We start from the raw sequence: 15,229 nt of genomic DNA, 5'->3' as shown, positions 1-15,229 counted from the left end.
GAAGCGACTTTGAGGGAATTTAAGTGACTTGCCGAGCTGCCAGAAAAGGAGGCAGCCGATTCGCTGAGCTCCGCATGATTTCCTAAGAGAAATGGGAACATTTTAATTGAGTTTTCAAGAGGTTTAGGTGTTGGAGAAGCCCTGGAGCACAGCCCACCCACTGCAGCAGCCCACAGGGATCCCCCTCTCTCTGAGCACCAAATCAGGAAAACTTCACAAAAAGTGGTTATTAAAGAGAACGAGCGGTGTCAGGGCACTGAAGGACTGGCAGGATCTCCTGCTGCCGGTGATGAAATCGCTCAGTCCTGCTGCTGGCTGACACCAGGGGCGGCTGCAGCAGCTCCCCGCTGGTTTGTTCACACCGTGAAATCACTCAAAGAACAAACAGCATTGCATTCGCACTCCTTCCTTTTTAATTTATTTATTAAGCCAAATTATGGCCAGAAGGAACCCCAGTTCTGAGCATCAGGGAGGGAAGGCACTGCTGCAGCACACACCAACACCGAGCCTTGGGCTTGCTCCTGTCCTTCTCCACTGGCAAACAGCAGGAATCAGGGAAAAACAAAACAAAACAAACAGGAAAGCAAGGATTCATCAACATCAGTGAATCTTTCTCCAGCTTTCATTAAGATTATAATTTCTTTCTGCAAACTGAGGTTTTGGAAAAGTATCAGGACAAATAAGGAGACAAAAAAGGAAAAAGATTAAGTGATTAATGAAACAAAGTATTCTCCGTGCAGAGGAGGAACTTCATCTGGGCAGTCATCACAGACCTGTTAAATCAGCTGCAGTTTGATACTTTGTCCACTCTTTTCCTCTGATTCCCAGAAATATTTCAACAAACAAAACAGTAGCTACCAAGAGTTTAAAGTTGTGAGTTTATTGCATATGTAACAAAAATGAACATGACCTCCTGGGTCCAGCCTACTATACAATCACTGTTTATTCCAGCTGGTTCCATAACCACATTAAATAGAACTAGTATTTCCTTAAATACTTTGATTTAGACATAAAATGAAACATTAGTGTACAACTTCCACAAAATAAATCTGCAATAAAAACAGTGGGAAGAATAACAAGGATAGCAGCAATACTTAAACATGACATTACAAAATAATAAATTAAAAAAATACATTATAAAGTGGTTGAGGAACAACAACAACAACAACAGAAAAAAAAAAATTAAGATTAAAACCAGATCCATACTGTGTTTCTGGGAATTTGCTGTGCCACACAGCCCCGAAGCTGGGCACTGGCTGCAGAGGGCCTGGCGGCTGGATCAGTAATTTACAAAATCTGCTGGGTTTTACAACCACCTCGACTTGAACTGAGGACAAACTGCTGAGCTGCTGGCACCGTCTGGAGCAGCCTTTCTGGAGCAGGGTCTTGCCCAAGGTAATGCCCAAGAGAACGCTCACAGCCCTCCAGCCCGGCTCCCTCCTGCTGGAACGCACGAGCAGAGTGGTGCTCTCCTACATCCCTGAGCGTAGAGTAGAGGCTGAGGAGCAGTGCCAGGCAGGGCTGCGGGGTTGCTGTGGCGCAGCGGTGACACACACACGCACGCTGTACCTGGTCCCTCCTTGGGGTCACCTCCCAGGGTGTCCGTGCACACGGTGGGACGTGGGATGGCAACGGGAACACGCGACTCCGCGCTTTTCTTTGGGCAACTTTGAGGAGTAACAACCAAGTTCAAGTGCTGGCAGGCCGAGTGGGAATGGACACAACTTCAGACAGCTGAGGTTATCCCAGACCTCTGGGAGCCACTGGCTCAAGCCATGCTAACTCCTGTTGGCATTTTGTCCTTCCCTGGCCAGGAAGAACAGGCCGTGGCTCCAAAGCCATTCTGCCTCACTTCTTGCTGTTCCTCCATCCACCCAACCAGCTTTAAGGCCTGCCTCAAATGCATGTACAGAACAAGACAAAAAATGTCTCTGTCGTCACTGAAGTGGCACAAAATTGCAAAGACAACACGACGGGAGAGGTGGTGAAGCTGTTGAAAAGAGAACTGAAATAATTTAAAAGACAGTGCCCTATTCTTGTTACTGTCAGCACGGAGGAGGTACCTTGACAAGGGCTTTTAAATACAGCAAAAAACAGACGGACTTTTCGAAACAACAATCCTTGCCTATTCTTATTTTGTGCATTCAATAAAACACTGACCTAGCAAAGACATTAGGAACTATCTTATGCCAACTGGGTCGTTGACATAAAGCTACTTGACCTATAGATCTCCAAATCAGGGGCCTTTCCCTTCACCTCACTTGGTTTGTACTGAGCCAGTTGTGCTGCAGGTGTGACAGGATTTTTATCAGGGGTGGGCTTTAGTATCTGGGGTTTTGGGGTATTTCTTACACTTCTTTTAGTGAAAATTCCACATGAGACTGCATGCAAAGCTTTTGGGCAATAATCTGTTTTGCATTTTTCCTATCTGACTGGTTTATTGCACATTCAAACGTACTGAAAGGATTAAATACACTCTATGAACAGGTTTGACTTCAAAGCAATTTGGAAAATCCAGGGTTGTGGGGACTCTGCTACTCAGCCTGGGACCGTAGGGATGCTGTCTGCCAACTGCTGCACATCCCAACAACCAGAACTGCAGAAACTGGTCTCCAAGTGCCAAAAGATCCCTACAGAACAGGGGGCTGAACATGCCTCTCCTGTACAGTCCTGCAGGATGAGCATCTTTAGCCACCCTGTGCAAATCTCACAACATGGTTTAATTTTACACCTCCGATGCGACTCCCAACAACAAATCACAAGAATTATGGTCAATGGCAAAAAGAAAACCACAAACAAACAAAACAGAGAAGATGCCAGGTTTTGACAAGTGTCTACTTTCTGTCCTATCACAGTTTAAAGCTATTACCAAATGCAATGAAATAAAAAGACAAAATAGAAGTATTCCAGTAGACATTTCCTAAGGACAGTGTCTTACCCACAGCTGAATTTCAATGCACTATTCCATTAATGTAACATCTGTTAAGTGGTTCAGTCATGAATCTCTCTAAAAAATCAGGCTTGCCAAAGAAAAAAAACCCTATACAAGCAAGTCTGCTTAAGTTTAGACATGTCTGATAGATAACTGGGTCTCTCTGAAGCCATGTTACTCGTTAAAATACGGCCTCATCTTGGTGTGCCAACTGGAAAAATGTTAGTGGTTCAGTGTCTTAGGCTACAATGTAAGATGTAACCAGAAGTATGTATTCCATCACAATCTGTTAAAACCAAGAGGGGCAGTGCTGTTTATCTCTTCCATGACACATCCCTGGTAACTCCCTCTGGGGGAATTATCTGCTGTCAATGGGCCATCGAGCCTCAATGCACCACTCATAAAATCACAGGTGAGATGCTCCACCCAGGGGGAGGAACCAAGCATTCCTACCTGGATATAATCTGAGATTTGGAACACCACAGCAGCCCTTACCTACTGCATTCCCAGAGGACAAGAGCTACATAACCACACTGGACCTTCAGAGGAAGACCAGACCCTCTGCAGGATCACTGCTCCAACAGAACCACATCTACCATTCCAACAGGACTGCAGCCACCACTAGCTCGGGCTGCCACCTCCACCCTGACCAACAGGGGACAGCTCCTAGCCTGACTCTGTCACTTTAAGCCAGTGTTTCTGTATTATTGCCTTGTTATACATAGTAAAGAGCCATTATTCCTATTTCTCATATCTCTGCCTTAATTTCACAATTATAATAAATTTGGAGGGAAGCGGGTTACATTTTCCATTCCAAGGGAGGCTCCTGCCTTCCTTAGCAGACACCCATGTTACAAATCAAGACATTCAGGTATTGGATTTGCTTTTGTTTCCCCTGTGTTAGAGAACAAAGCTTTTAATATTAGTTTCAGATATTGGAAAAAATAGCCTTATGGCTCTCTGGAGAAATTTTCATCCCTACGTAACTGAAGTAATAAATTGTTCCAATAGCTTTCTGTAACATTTAGAATGTATTCACTATATAGTTCCCCTTTTACCTCAATCTCCAAATAAACCTTTCCCAAGGCCAAAAAATTTGAAGCAGGAGTTTGTTCTGTTAACTTGACTTTTAGTGATTTCCATGTGAGTCTTAGAATTTGAAATCACACAAACACATCTTGGGTAAAACAGTGGCACAGAAATCACAGCTTTGGGATTGAATGGATTTTTATCCTCTGTCTGCTCCTCACAAGGCTTCTCTGCAAGGTACTTACGTCTGAACAAATGATGGAAAGTAATTCTGCTGGAGGGAAGAATTGTTTTCACGTGCAAAACAATTAGATTTTAGCCAGGACAACCAAAAAGAAATCATACAATACCATTTAAGCTGTCCCAGATTCCTTCACTTTTCTTAAGGTGAGCCACAGCTTCCACTGGGAGCTTCCTGCTAAGGCAGAACTTGGATTTCTTTACCTTTCAGTTAAGTGTTCATATGGAGGTATTTTCTGCTAGAAGTTTGCTTTTCAAACAGATGTTTAAAATGTGCAATGCAAATTCTGGTGCCAGTCAGACACTCTGCACCTGCTGGATTCTACAAAGGCTCAACCTTGATTTAAGACAGACCTACCAGTCCCAAGTCCTCAGCAAATTAAGCTCATTTTCAAATACACTTTGATTCTCCTATTAAAAAAGCCCCACAGGTCGCTGACCCTATCACAATATGTGTTACAAATCTAGCAGAATATCCTGTGTAACCGAAGCCAAATGCTGAATTTGGCTGCATTTCAGGGGGGATAGAAGAAGAGGGAAGGGGTTATTGTAACAAAGGGGAGAAAATAGAGTTGGGAACCACCAAGAAAAGCCCCGACCCTCCCCCCCAAATCCACCAGCGACCTAAGGGAAACAGCCCCATCTCTAAGTTGTCAGAGTTCAGATGTATCAGACAGCTTAGCAGGAAGTTCACAGCAAGCTTCTTCTAGCTTTTGATTTGGTGGTCCATGAGCTAGCATCTGTTTCCTTTGGTTGCTTTTTCATTCCACAGCAAACCCACACGTCTCTTCCACAGCTGTCAACAGCTTCTCATAAAGCTTCTCGTATGACTCATAAGGCGGAATGTCGATCCGGTTAAAGCTGCAGGGAAAGTAACAAAACACTGATGGATCTGAAGTGCTTATTGGGGGAAAATGTAAAGAGGCTACATACAGATAGAAGTTGTAAAAACTCTCAGCTGTCTCAGTGGCCAAAGGAGACAAGATGAAAAACAACTATTTCTACAGCAGGAATGCACAGCTTAACAGGGCAGCGTTTGGGATGAGGAGGAGGAAGAGGAAGATGCAGGAGACTTGCAAAGAAAAAGCAACACATCAGGCAGGCCCACTCCCTGCCCTGCCTGCAGACAGTCTGCTGCTGCTGACACCATTTCCTGCCTGTGATGGAGTGAGATTTCCGTGCAAGGGCTCAGGCTATGCCTATACTGCACCAACAGCACGAGCTTCCAACATTCGACATCTGACAATAATAAATTGTAATAAAGAAATAAAGAAATAAACTTACAAACGTCTCACTACCCAGAATAATCACCTCTGGAATAAATGAAAACCACAGATAGTATAGAAAACAAGCTTTAAGAAAGGCAAATGATTTTGCTGGCTGCAGAGTACAGATATATCCAAGCTAACAGAGCACTCTAGGAGTCACCCATGTGTATCACATGCCAAGCCCAGGACAGAGATGACTCCTTTAAATCAGAAATTATTTTGCTGGCTGCAGAGCACAGATATATCCAAGCTAACAGAGCACTCCCGGAGTCACCCATGTGTATCACATGCCTAACCCCTGCCAAGCCCAGGACAGAGATGACTCCTTTAAATCAAGACAAAGGGAGAGGAAGCAGAGTGTTTCCATCTTACCAAGTGTGGGCTTTTGGAAGGTTGTCTGTGTTTGCATCTATTAAATGGATGGTAAACAGTCTGGGTCCTGCAGCGCCTGTAGAACCTTAGACAGACATTCTAGTTAATGCACTTCAACAAAGCATCATTCACACACACACATTTTGCTGCACATAAAAAGGCAAGAGAGGAAATTACAGTTCCAGCTGCAAGCCTAAGTATGTCCTAGGCTAAATCTGTAGAGATATTTGCAGCTGATGAAGAGATGGCAGAAGAGATAGGGCTGTTTGTGACAATCGTTTTACAGACTGGTATTTTGGAAAGCTGCTAAATTTGATATTAATGAAGCTGCACCAACAAAAATGAAAATACTTAAGTGCATGAAGGTTTTCCTTGCAAAACAGAACTAGTATTTTAAGTTTGAACATCAATTTACTGTCAGCCAACAAATGGAATATGATCAGGAGATCAGAACAGCCAAGGACACTGCCATTTTTTATAAAAACCTGCAATTTTCAGAAATTTGCTTTAAAGCCTAATGGTTTGTTGCTGAACACTGGAGGGGCATACAATTCTCACATGAAAAAGTTCTTTAGTCAGCCATATATCCCTGTGCATATTTGCATGGAACGATTTGAACCTCAGAGCACAGAGCTGGAGGAGACTGACGAGCCAGAATTGACAGCAGTCAAAGCATGCACAGTAACAGATTCACCAGCTTCCATCACTATCAGCAACTGCCAAAGTGTTCAGCAGCAGCTGAGCTGCTGACAAATGTAAAACTGCTCTCAGGCTCTGAAGTTTGCAAGTGCTTGACTTATCCAGTAATATGCTGATATTTTACAAGGGGCCTGTAAGTACTACACCACTTTTATCTTTCTCCAACCACAGATTAACTCAGCCTCCACATCAGTCACCTTGTAAAGCCTTGAAACCTTGAAGTGGGACACGTGTCGAGCCCGTCACAAACTGCAGCAGCCTTGCCCTTCTTTCCTCATCAAACGTTTCCACTGCTTGCCAGAACCACTTGACAATGTTGCTGTCAGCCATGCAGTGCTTTAGGCGGGTGTTGGACTTCCAGTCATTCAGGTCTATCTTATCCAGGCCTCCTATGATCAGCTGTTAAAAGATTAGGAAGCGCTTCAAAGCCCAGAGTAATTTCAGGTTTGCAGTTATAAAAACACATCCAACCACGTCATGAAGCCTGGCATTGTTTAGGTGCTTCACCCACCATTTTGGTGCAAGGTAACCTTCCAAACCAGTACAGAACTGGCAGTAAATCTCTCCAGTTTGACTGCAGTGAAACTGACCCCAAGCAGTGCTTTACCAGCATCAGAACTTTCACAAGCAACTACGAGTCAGAAGCCCATTCAAAATCTGCTTTATTAAATCTGTGCTCCCTGGAAGGTACAGCCTGTCTTTATGAGGGCACAGCACTGATTTGGAATAAGGCTGTAGCACAGCACCATTGTCCTGCTGCAGGATTGTCCTAGAGGTGCCAATATCAGCAACAATGGAAACCTGCTCAGCTTAGGGGAACATCTGAGCTGCTTTGTTGTTCCACAACAAACTAGTGAAACTTTAAATCTGTTTTTTGACACCATTTGTAGACAATCTCTGACACAGACCAGACAGATCACTTCTTTTTCTTGTGACACCAGGTTGCAAAAAGGAAGTTGCTGCTGGCCATGCATTTAACCACCTCCTCTGGCAACAACAAATAAACGGCACAGAGTAAACTTCACCCCTCAAAACAAAATCTGCATTGTATTTTATATTTCCCATAATATTCCACAGTAAGGATCCCATTGCTGAGAGCTGCCCTTTAGCAGCTGCCTTGTTGTGCCACCACCACAGCACCACTTACACCTGCTCACATCATTAGGGGGGTTGAGACTGTGCTGACATGGAGAGTATTGAAATATTTAATGGATTTTTAATCTACCTTTTTAAGCAAATGGAATGCAAGAACTTTGGGGATTAACCAAAATGCATGACTGACTAGCACAAAGCTAGTGCTTTCTAAACCACAAATGATGAATATTCCACAGGTTGTCTTATTTTTTCTAGGAAGCAAAACCAGAGGAAAAATTGCTGCAACAGGAACTATTTTAAGAAGTAGCTTTCTGCACCTCAGGATTTGATAAGAAGACAAATTAATTTCTTTTCTATATGCTCAACTCTTCTACTTCTGCAAACCAATTCCTGTGTGCAAACAGAAACAGCCACGCATGAAAAGTTACTGGACAAAAGAGGTTCTGGGGTAAATAACGCGTCTGGTCTTGCCAAGAATTCCTCAAACTTGCAGTGTTTTCTCCTTCTCAGACCACCTGCCTTGAGCATTAGTCCTTGGACAGAAACCATGGTATATTTGTCTTTCCCTGTTTAAGTAGCCCTCTCAATAATATCAACCCAAAGAATGTCTAGAATAAATCTAAAAGGGTTTGGTTAAACAAATACTCAGCTTTCTGGTACATAGAATGGAATAAGTTTTGTGGTTTGTTTGTTTTATGTTGGTTTTTTAAATCATTGCTTTACCGTGGATCAAACAAATTACAGAACAATAATCCATGTGGATGAAACATACCTCAAGTTCCTTCTGGTCAAAAGGCTTAAGGAGATGTTGAGGAATAAGTTCATTAAAACCTTTCTGCAGAGCCAGGAACTGTGCCTCTATTCCCCTCATGAACCTCCAGTTCACATACAACCTGGGGGGAGGAAGGAGGAAGCCAGGGGTGATGAGCTGGACAGCACTGGGATTTTCACAGCAGACTTAGAAAATGCTCATTTTACAGAGCATTAATACACACATTCTGTATTATGAAAGAAGTGCTTATCCATTCCTTTTTCCATCAACAAATAATTATTGCATCATCAACAGAAAAACCAAAATTCCATTCAGAACTTCATCTTCCCAGGTGAAAACATTCATGTCATTTATGACTCAGGAGTTCCCACCCAAAATACTTATCTCCTTTGTTTCACTATATACAAAAATTCTGTTTCCTACCCTCTTCCAACTCCATTTGCAGGACATATTTCTGTTTGCAATACCTGACATACTCCTTCTTGTTCTCTTCTGTCACTGGAATATTCTTGCCATTTGGTTTGAGTTCATGCTGTAAAATCCTCCCGAAGGCGTTGTGCTCCACACAGAACGTATGGTCCAGGACTGGTGTGATATCATTCTCTCTGCCAAGGCACACAGGGTAAACTCAGCATTTCTGGCATTTTGCTAACTCTCAGTGATGATGCTGAGAGTTATTTTAGCACCTAGGTAGCCTTCAGGCTAAATCTTAGTTACCACCTGCATTTCACACACCAGAGGAATATTGCCACCATCTCCAATTTCTGTATGGTTTAGTGCATGCTGAAGAGCCTGATCAGATATGGGATATTCATCTAATTCTAACAGAACTCAGGATACTGGATAAAACCTTACATACAGAAATACACACACACACACTAATATATATACACCCAGCAAGAATCTGATCTGCTGTCACATATCTGAAGCACAGAAGAGATCATACATAGAGAACTTCATCGTCAGTAACTTCTTTAAATACAAAATTCAAAACTGCTTTTAGGAAAAGAAATTGAGATAATGCAAAGCAGTTCCAAAGAGTCCCAAAGCTACACTGAATGCTGGATCTTGTTCTGTAAGCATACAGAAGCCCAAATTACTTCAATTTTTTTTTCATTTTAATCAGAGTTGGCTTTCTTTTGAAGAAGGCTGTACTTCCCTTCAGACCTCTGTCCTGAGTTTGGATTTTGATAGTGATATTCTACCATATCCATGCAACCTTTAATGATTTAGTATCTACTTCATTACAAGGAGAGTTTGTAATGAGAACTTTCCCTCAAGTACCTTTGATAAATTAAGAATAGTTTAATGACTTTGTACAGACAGCCACCATAAAAAGATTTTTGCAAACTCTTTGTCTAAAGCATCTCACTACTGCCAACGAACTCTACCCCATTTTCTCTACACTGAGACAATTGCTAAATTCAGTACTTACAAGATCCAGACTAAACTTTTGTGTAATTCTGGGTCCACAGATTCCAGATCGGAGAGCTGGATGGGCTTCCCCAGCAGCTGCTTGTAAAAGGGAACTGTGAACCCCCCGTTGATATAGTGTCCATGGAACACAGCCAAACCCATTATCCGACCAACAAAATGGAAATAAGACAAGTGGTCCTGCAGGGAGAGAGGAGAATCAGGCTTGGGAAGACACTGACATCTTGTGGCACCCTCAGTGGTTTGTTCTGTGTGAGTTACCTGCAGCCCTCTGGGCAAGAGCAGCCACCACTTTTCCTCACAACATAACCAAAACCAAAGCACTTAATGATTAAAAACCTTGAGAAGTCTCTGTGCATTACCTGATTAATAAATTGGATTCAAGTCTCTAGACCTCTCAAAGGGAAAAACTTGGATAAAGAAAATCCCTGTAAAACCTCCAGAATCCAAGATGAGCATTCCAAACAAATTAGTTTATTCTTTATTTAGCCATCCAAATGTATCTACTCTTGAGGAATCAGTGTGCTTGTTTCCTTCATTTCTTTTACGTTCCTTTGAAACTAACTCTTGAAAGCTGAGGTGTAAGACCTATGGTTAACATTCTTCCAATCCACCTCCCTCATCTTGCAGTGCAAATGTCAGGAAATGTCATGTCAGGCAGAATTCCCTCTACTAATACAGAACTGCTGCTCCTTTTAGGGTCTGCATCAATACAAATCCTCCAGTAAGATAAAAAGCAAGCACAGGAGGGTGATGAGAAAGGGCAAGCAAGGGATACATGCCTAGAAATCATGGGGTGGGACTGCTGGGAATGTAATGTAATTGTGCTGTGTGCACAACCACCTGTGCTCACAGTAAAGATGAATTTCATCTGTCTTGTCTTCTCAGAATCACTGTGCAAACCAATCAGTACTGAGGAGTCTCATAGAAATCAGATATTTATCAAAGGCTGTCATGCTTTTAATTTCTGAACAAAACCCCTCTGCTTCTTACTGTATAAATATAAGACATTAACACCTTCTTATGCCAATTTACTCTGCAGTTTAGACACTTCTTGTGAAAGAACAGCTGTAAGAAATTGCAGAGGACATCTCTTAAAGTAGGAATATTGCTGAGAAATTAGTACTTACAGGATTGATAGAAGAGTCTGGATTGATTTGCAGCATGTAAATATTATCTGTGGAGTACTGGAAGAGTCCATAGTAGGGATTCAACATTTCATGGCACAGTAAATACAACCACTCTCTGCCAAAAAAAAAAAAAAAGAAACAAAACAAAAAAAGAAAACAACAACAAATTTAGACAAGTGCAACTTGCACTTAAGTTTTACACAACACTGTTATTGTAATTGATCAGTTATTGAATGCTTATTTCAAAATCAGATCCTCTTTTGCTGCCCTCCATTTGCAGACCAAAAGGGTGTGATTAAAACCCCACAATGTTCTACTCCACTCAGAGCAGACTTGGTTTCGTTTAGAAGCATTGAAGGGATTAACATCAATTAAAGAAGCTACAGCAAGCTGTTAGACAATGCCATCAACTAATTGAGTCTGAACAGGCCACACTTCCAAAAAAATCCTGCCTCTGTACATAGTTCAGCTGGAGCCTCAAAGATCTGCTCCCTGCAACCTGTACAGTATAAGGAAATATTAAAAAAATCTGCTGATTAGAATCAGCTCAATTGCTAGGGATCTTTAGAAAAGCTGTTTTTCTGCCAGCTTGGTGACTGCTTTCAGCAGAGGCCAGAAGGGACAGAGACCAAGTGCAGTAAAAGGAGGGGTTGGGTAAATTCTCTCACCTCGGTAACACACAAGTACAGGAGCAAAACTAAAGCTATTTCTGACCTCCCAAGTTACCACGACAAATAGTCCTTTGTTGTTAAATTTGGACACCCTTCCCAGGTCCAAAATATTCGGAGAGAACTATCAATTGTAATGCTTAGAAGAGGAGCTGTACTGATCTGGAAGAGTCAGTTGCAACTAATGGGCAATTATGAAAGGCATCGGGGTAACAGGATGTCAACAGTGGAGACACCCAAGGTTGCCCTGGGTAAGGCAGCTCAGAATGTTCCAGCTTCTTTCCTTTGTCCAGGGACTGATCACTGAAAGACACCTAAGTGGGAAGCTTTTTTTGTGGATTTGAGAAATTTCTCTGTGAATTTACACAACTCTCAGCCACCAGGTGAGCGTTTTTTCAGTGATGCTAAATCAGCTCCTGAATTTCAGATGTGATGTGACCTGCAGGGAGTTATTGTCATTTTTAAGAGAGAGGCAAGTCCTCGCTGAAATTTTAGCTTTTGTTTAGGATTAGTTCATCTCCACTCCTGCTCCAATAGATCAGAGAACTCTTCTGAATGCAGCTGAGACATAACAAAAAGGAACCCTCCTGCAATCCATTTGTGGGAAATCAGAGAGGTGTGTTTAACAAAACCATTCCTGTGATCTGGATCTGACTTCAGGGTCTATACACTCCCTGAGAGACTTTCATAACTTGCAGTGACACAACTGTTAAATCACAAACTTCCACTTTCCAATCTACCATATAAAGAGTGAAGACAGCTTCACTGGCTACAAATTAGACCACAAATAATTAACATATGACATTAACAGGTAACTTGAAAGGGGATGGTAGCAACCATAGGGCACTTAAAGGGCAGCTTTACAGTTAAGAGGTGACAGAAAACCCCCAAAATCTCACCTTGCTACTCCTCCATAGTCCAGGCCCTCCTCTCCTCGGAATTTCACCATAAGCCTCTTTTTCAAGTCCTTTGGCCTCATCTTCATTATCTGACGATAGGATTCCTGTATGTGCATTTGTACAATTAGCTGTTTCATTTCCTATAATTAAGTCTATTAAGATTTCTCTAATACCATAATTGAGATCTCTGCATTTCTGTAATACACAGATTGCTACTGAACTACAGAAAACATGACTCTGTTCAAGTGCTAACCTGAAGCAAATTTCAATGACAACTGTGTAATGTGGTGGGTGCTTGTCAAGCAAACTTGTAATCAGTGATCAGTTTTACTTAACTCTTCAGTGACAAAAGCTGCTGTTAGCAGTAAAAAAAAAAAAAATCAAATACCTCAAATATTTCCTCTCTGGATACTTCAATGCGACAGTGACCAGCCTGAGGTTGCTGAAGAGAGAGCTCATGTCTAAGAACTTTCAACTTTTGTACCAAGTCTCTTTCATATCTCTGTGCAGGCAACTCCTCACCCTCTTCCAATGAGCCCTCATTTGGAGCTGGTAGAGGCTGCTGGCTGGGCTCTTTTAGCTGGCATTGATGGCTTGGAGACAAAAAGGACAATACTTACTCTGGACACACAACAATAAAGAATATGTAAAACAATGATGGAAGAAGCTTCTCTAAGAGGAACATGGAGTGGAATGTGTATTCAGCTGCATGCATCTGTACCATCTTTACATTAAATTCAGGGTGTAAGGAATACAGACACTTAAAGGATTTCAGCATTTTTGAACTGTTTTTATATGGCAAAGCACTGCAGAAGGCTCAGGAGCATGATTGCTGATTGAGCAGTAATTAAAGTTTGTGTGGTATTCTCCCACACACAGAGAACTTTCAAGAGTGCAGCATGGAAAGAGATCTCTAATGGAACCAACAACAGCTTTATAAAGGGAACTGTCTAACAACTGCAACTGATTTTATTCCAGCTTCAAGCAGAATGAGGTTGGGGATTCCTGACACAGTAAAAATGCTGCACCTATGGTTTTTAAGAGAGAAAGATACACTTGTCCCAAATAGTTGCAGCTTCATACACTCAACTATCCTTATCCATCAATGCTTTATTTGGGTTGTAGAGCAATTATTTCTTAGATGCAGAGATTCCCTGGCTGGCTTCAAGCACAGGAAAAAGTCTGGCCTTGGGCACAAGCAGCACTGCCAGGCTGCTTCCAGGGTCAGTTCCACAACAGTTCAGCTGCCTTTCCATGATGCAGAACCTGAGCTTACTAAATCCTGCTAAATCCAAACTGGCTGGGCACAGCACCCATTGACCAGACTCCAGCTGGCTTCACATTCCCATTGTCTGGAGCTCAAGGGAGCATGAAGTTAGTCCAGAACCAGAACAGCCAGCACAGAGCTAGAACTGCTCATCCAGAGAGACATGAGCTGACTGCTGGGGAAGCCCTGGCAGACTCTTTACCCCACACCCCAGCAATTCCAGAACTGTTCAGAGCAGAGTAAAAACCCTTCTGAAGAGTCTCAGCAAAAAATTGAGATAAAACCAGCACTGAGATCCCCCAATGCTTGGACCCTGACTACAGCACTGGCTGCATCTGTTCCCTAATTATCATTCAGGGTTTCAGCCTCTCATGTCTCCCAGACCTAACAGGAATTATTTATCAGGCAAAGCTCTTACTTCATGATGTGATGTAGTCGTGGATCTGTGAATTGTGTGGTTCTGTTGTTATGATCTACAAAATATATTCTTCCTGAAACTGTACTTCTGACTTCCCAGCCTGGAGGCAAAGGTCCCAGTTCATCACAATTCACACTGTTAAGGTCTCTAAAGTGAAAAACAAACAAGACGTTAATGCACATTTGAAGTTAAGCAACCAAATACTAAGATCATTAAAAAAATTAACATCACCTCTTTAATTAGGTTAAGGTTAGAATCCTGACTGAAAAACCACTGAGAGTAAGTCTTTTAACACATTCACTCAGCCCTTTCATCCTGGATAAATTTCAGGTATCACTCTAAGTGCTGCTAAAGGCAGTCACTCACTTCCAGCCAGTGTCTGAATTCAATACATAGATTTTATTTACAGCTAAAAAGATTGAAAATACCTAAGGCTCCAGCCACCTAACTCAGGAAAACACCAAGAGTGGCAAGAAAAGGAAGGAAGGAAACATGAAGATTATTTTTAGACAGAAAACCTATTGTTAAGTAAAGTATTCTTTAGACAGTTGGCATGGATTCAGGGTTGAAGACACCACTCTATGCAATTCCTCACCTAAATCTAACCATGCAACACTTGTATAAATGAGTTAATTGAGAGGCTTTAGAAAGGTAGAAATGCTTGTACCCTGAAGGTGCCTTAGTGTCACAGTGAGTATAAGCCAAGGGGACACACAGGCAGACAGACAAGCCCTTGTTAGGCTCCTTAAAGGAGATTATGGTTGGGACCATTTGCTGTGATCAGCTGTGCATCTGAAAGTCCTGCAGAGATCTGATTACAGCAAGTTCTAACCTACAGCTCTGCTCATGCCAAGGTTAGGTTTTTGCACCTCAAGCTGGTAGCACAAAAGTCACCTTTAACTAAAATAGGTGTGACCTGTGACTCACAAGACACTGCTGTGTCCACTGCTGCTCCTGAAACCCTGGCTCAAGGATTTGGGGAGAGGAGCAGCAGCACCTTCCTTTA

At 42.3% G+C, this 15,229-nt stretch overlaps 1 protein-coding gene across 4 annotated transcripts in view; it reads right to left on the bottom strand.

Moving 5' to 3' along the window:
* Positions 1-864: 864 nt before the first annotated feature.
* The window catches only part of SMURF1 (SMAD specific E3 ubiquitin protein ligase 1), a 45,118-nt gene continuing 30,753 nt past the window's right edge, over positions 865-15,229 (bottom strand). For 2 of the 4 annotated variants that reach the window (XM_039732215.1, XM_039732217.1), the window contains exons 9-18: positions 14,224-14,370; positions 12,927-13,131; positions 12,539-12,642; positions 10,972-11,086; positions 9,843-10,021; positions 8,875-9,012; positions 8,408-8,528; positions 6,738-6,939; positions 5,842-5,926; positions 865-5,062 (exon numbers count right to left, since the gene is read on the bottom strand). In XM_039732215.1, the coding sequence (XP_039588149.1) occupies positions 4,963-5,062; positions 5,842-5,926; positions 6,738-6,939; positions 8,408-8,528; positions 8,875-9,012; positions 9,843-10,021; positions 10,972-11,086; positions 12,539-12,642; positions 12,927-13,131; positions 14,224-14,370 (1,396 nt within the window). In that variant the 3' untranslated portion in view covers positions 865-4,962. The remainder of the gene's footprint in view (positions 5,063-5,841; positions 5,927-6,737; positions 6,940-8,407; positions 8,529-8,874; positions 9,013-9,842; positions 10,022-10,971; positions 11,087-12,538; positions 12,643-12,926; positions 13,132-14,223; positions 14,371-15,229) is intronic. The other 2 variants (XM_039732216.1, XM_039732219.1) reach the window with 1 other exon arrangement.

Source organism: Passer montanus, unplaced genomic scaffold (genome assembly GCF_014805655.1).
Source record: "Passer montanus isolate IOZ18808 unplaced genomic scaffold, ASM1480565v1 scaffold8, whole genome shotgun sequence".
NCBI classification, from domain to species: Eukaryota; Metazoa; Chordata; class Aves; order Passeriformes; family Passeridae; genus Passer; species Passer montanus.
Note: the sequence above shows the minus strand (reverse complement) of the source record. Positions and strands in the feature narration are given on the sequence as shown.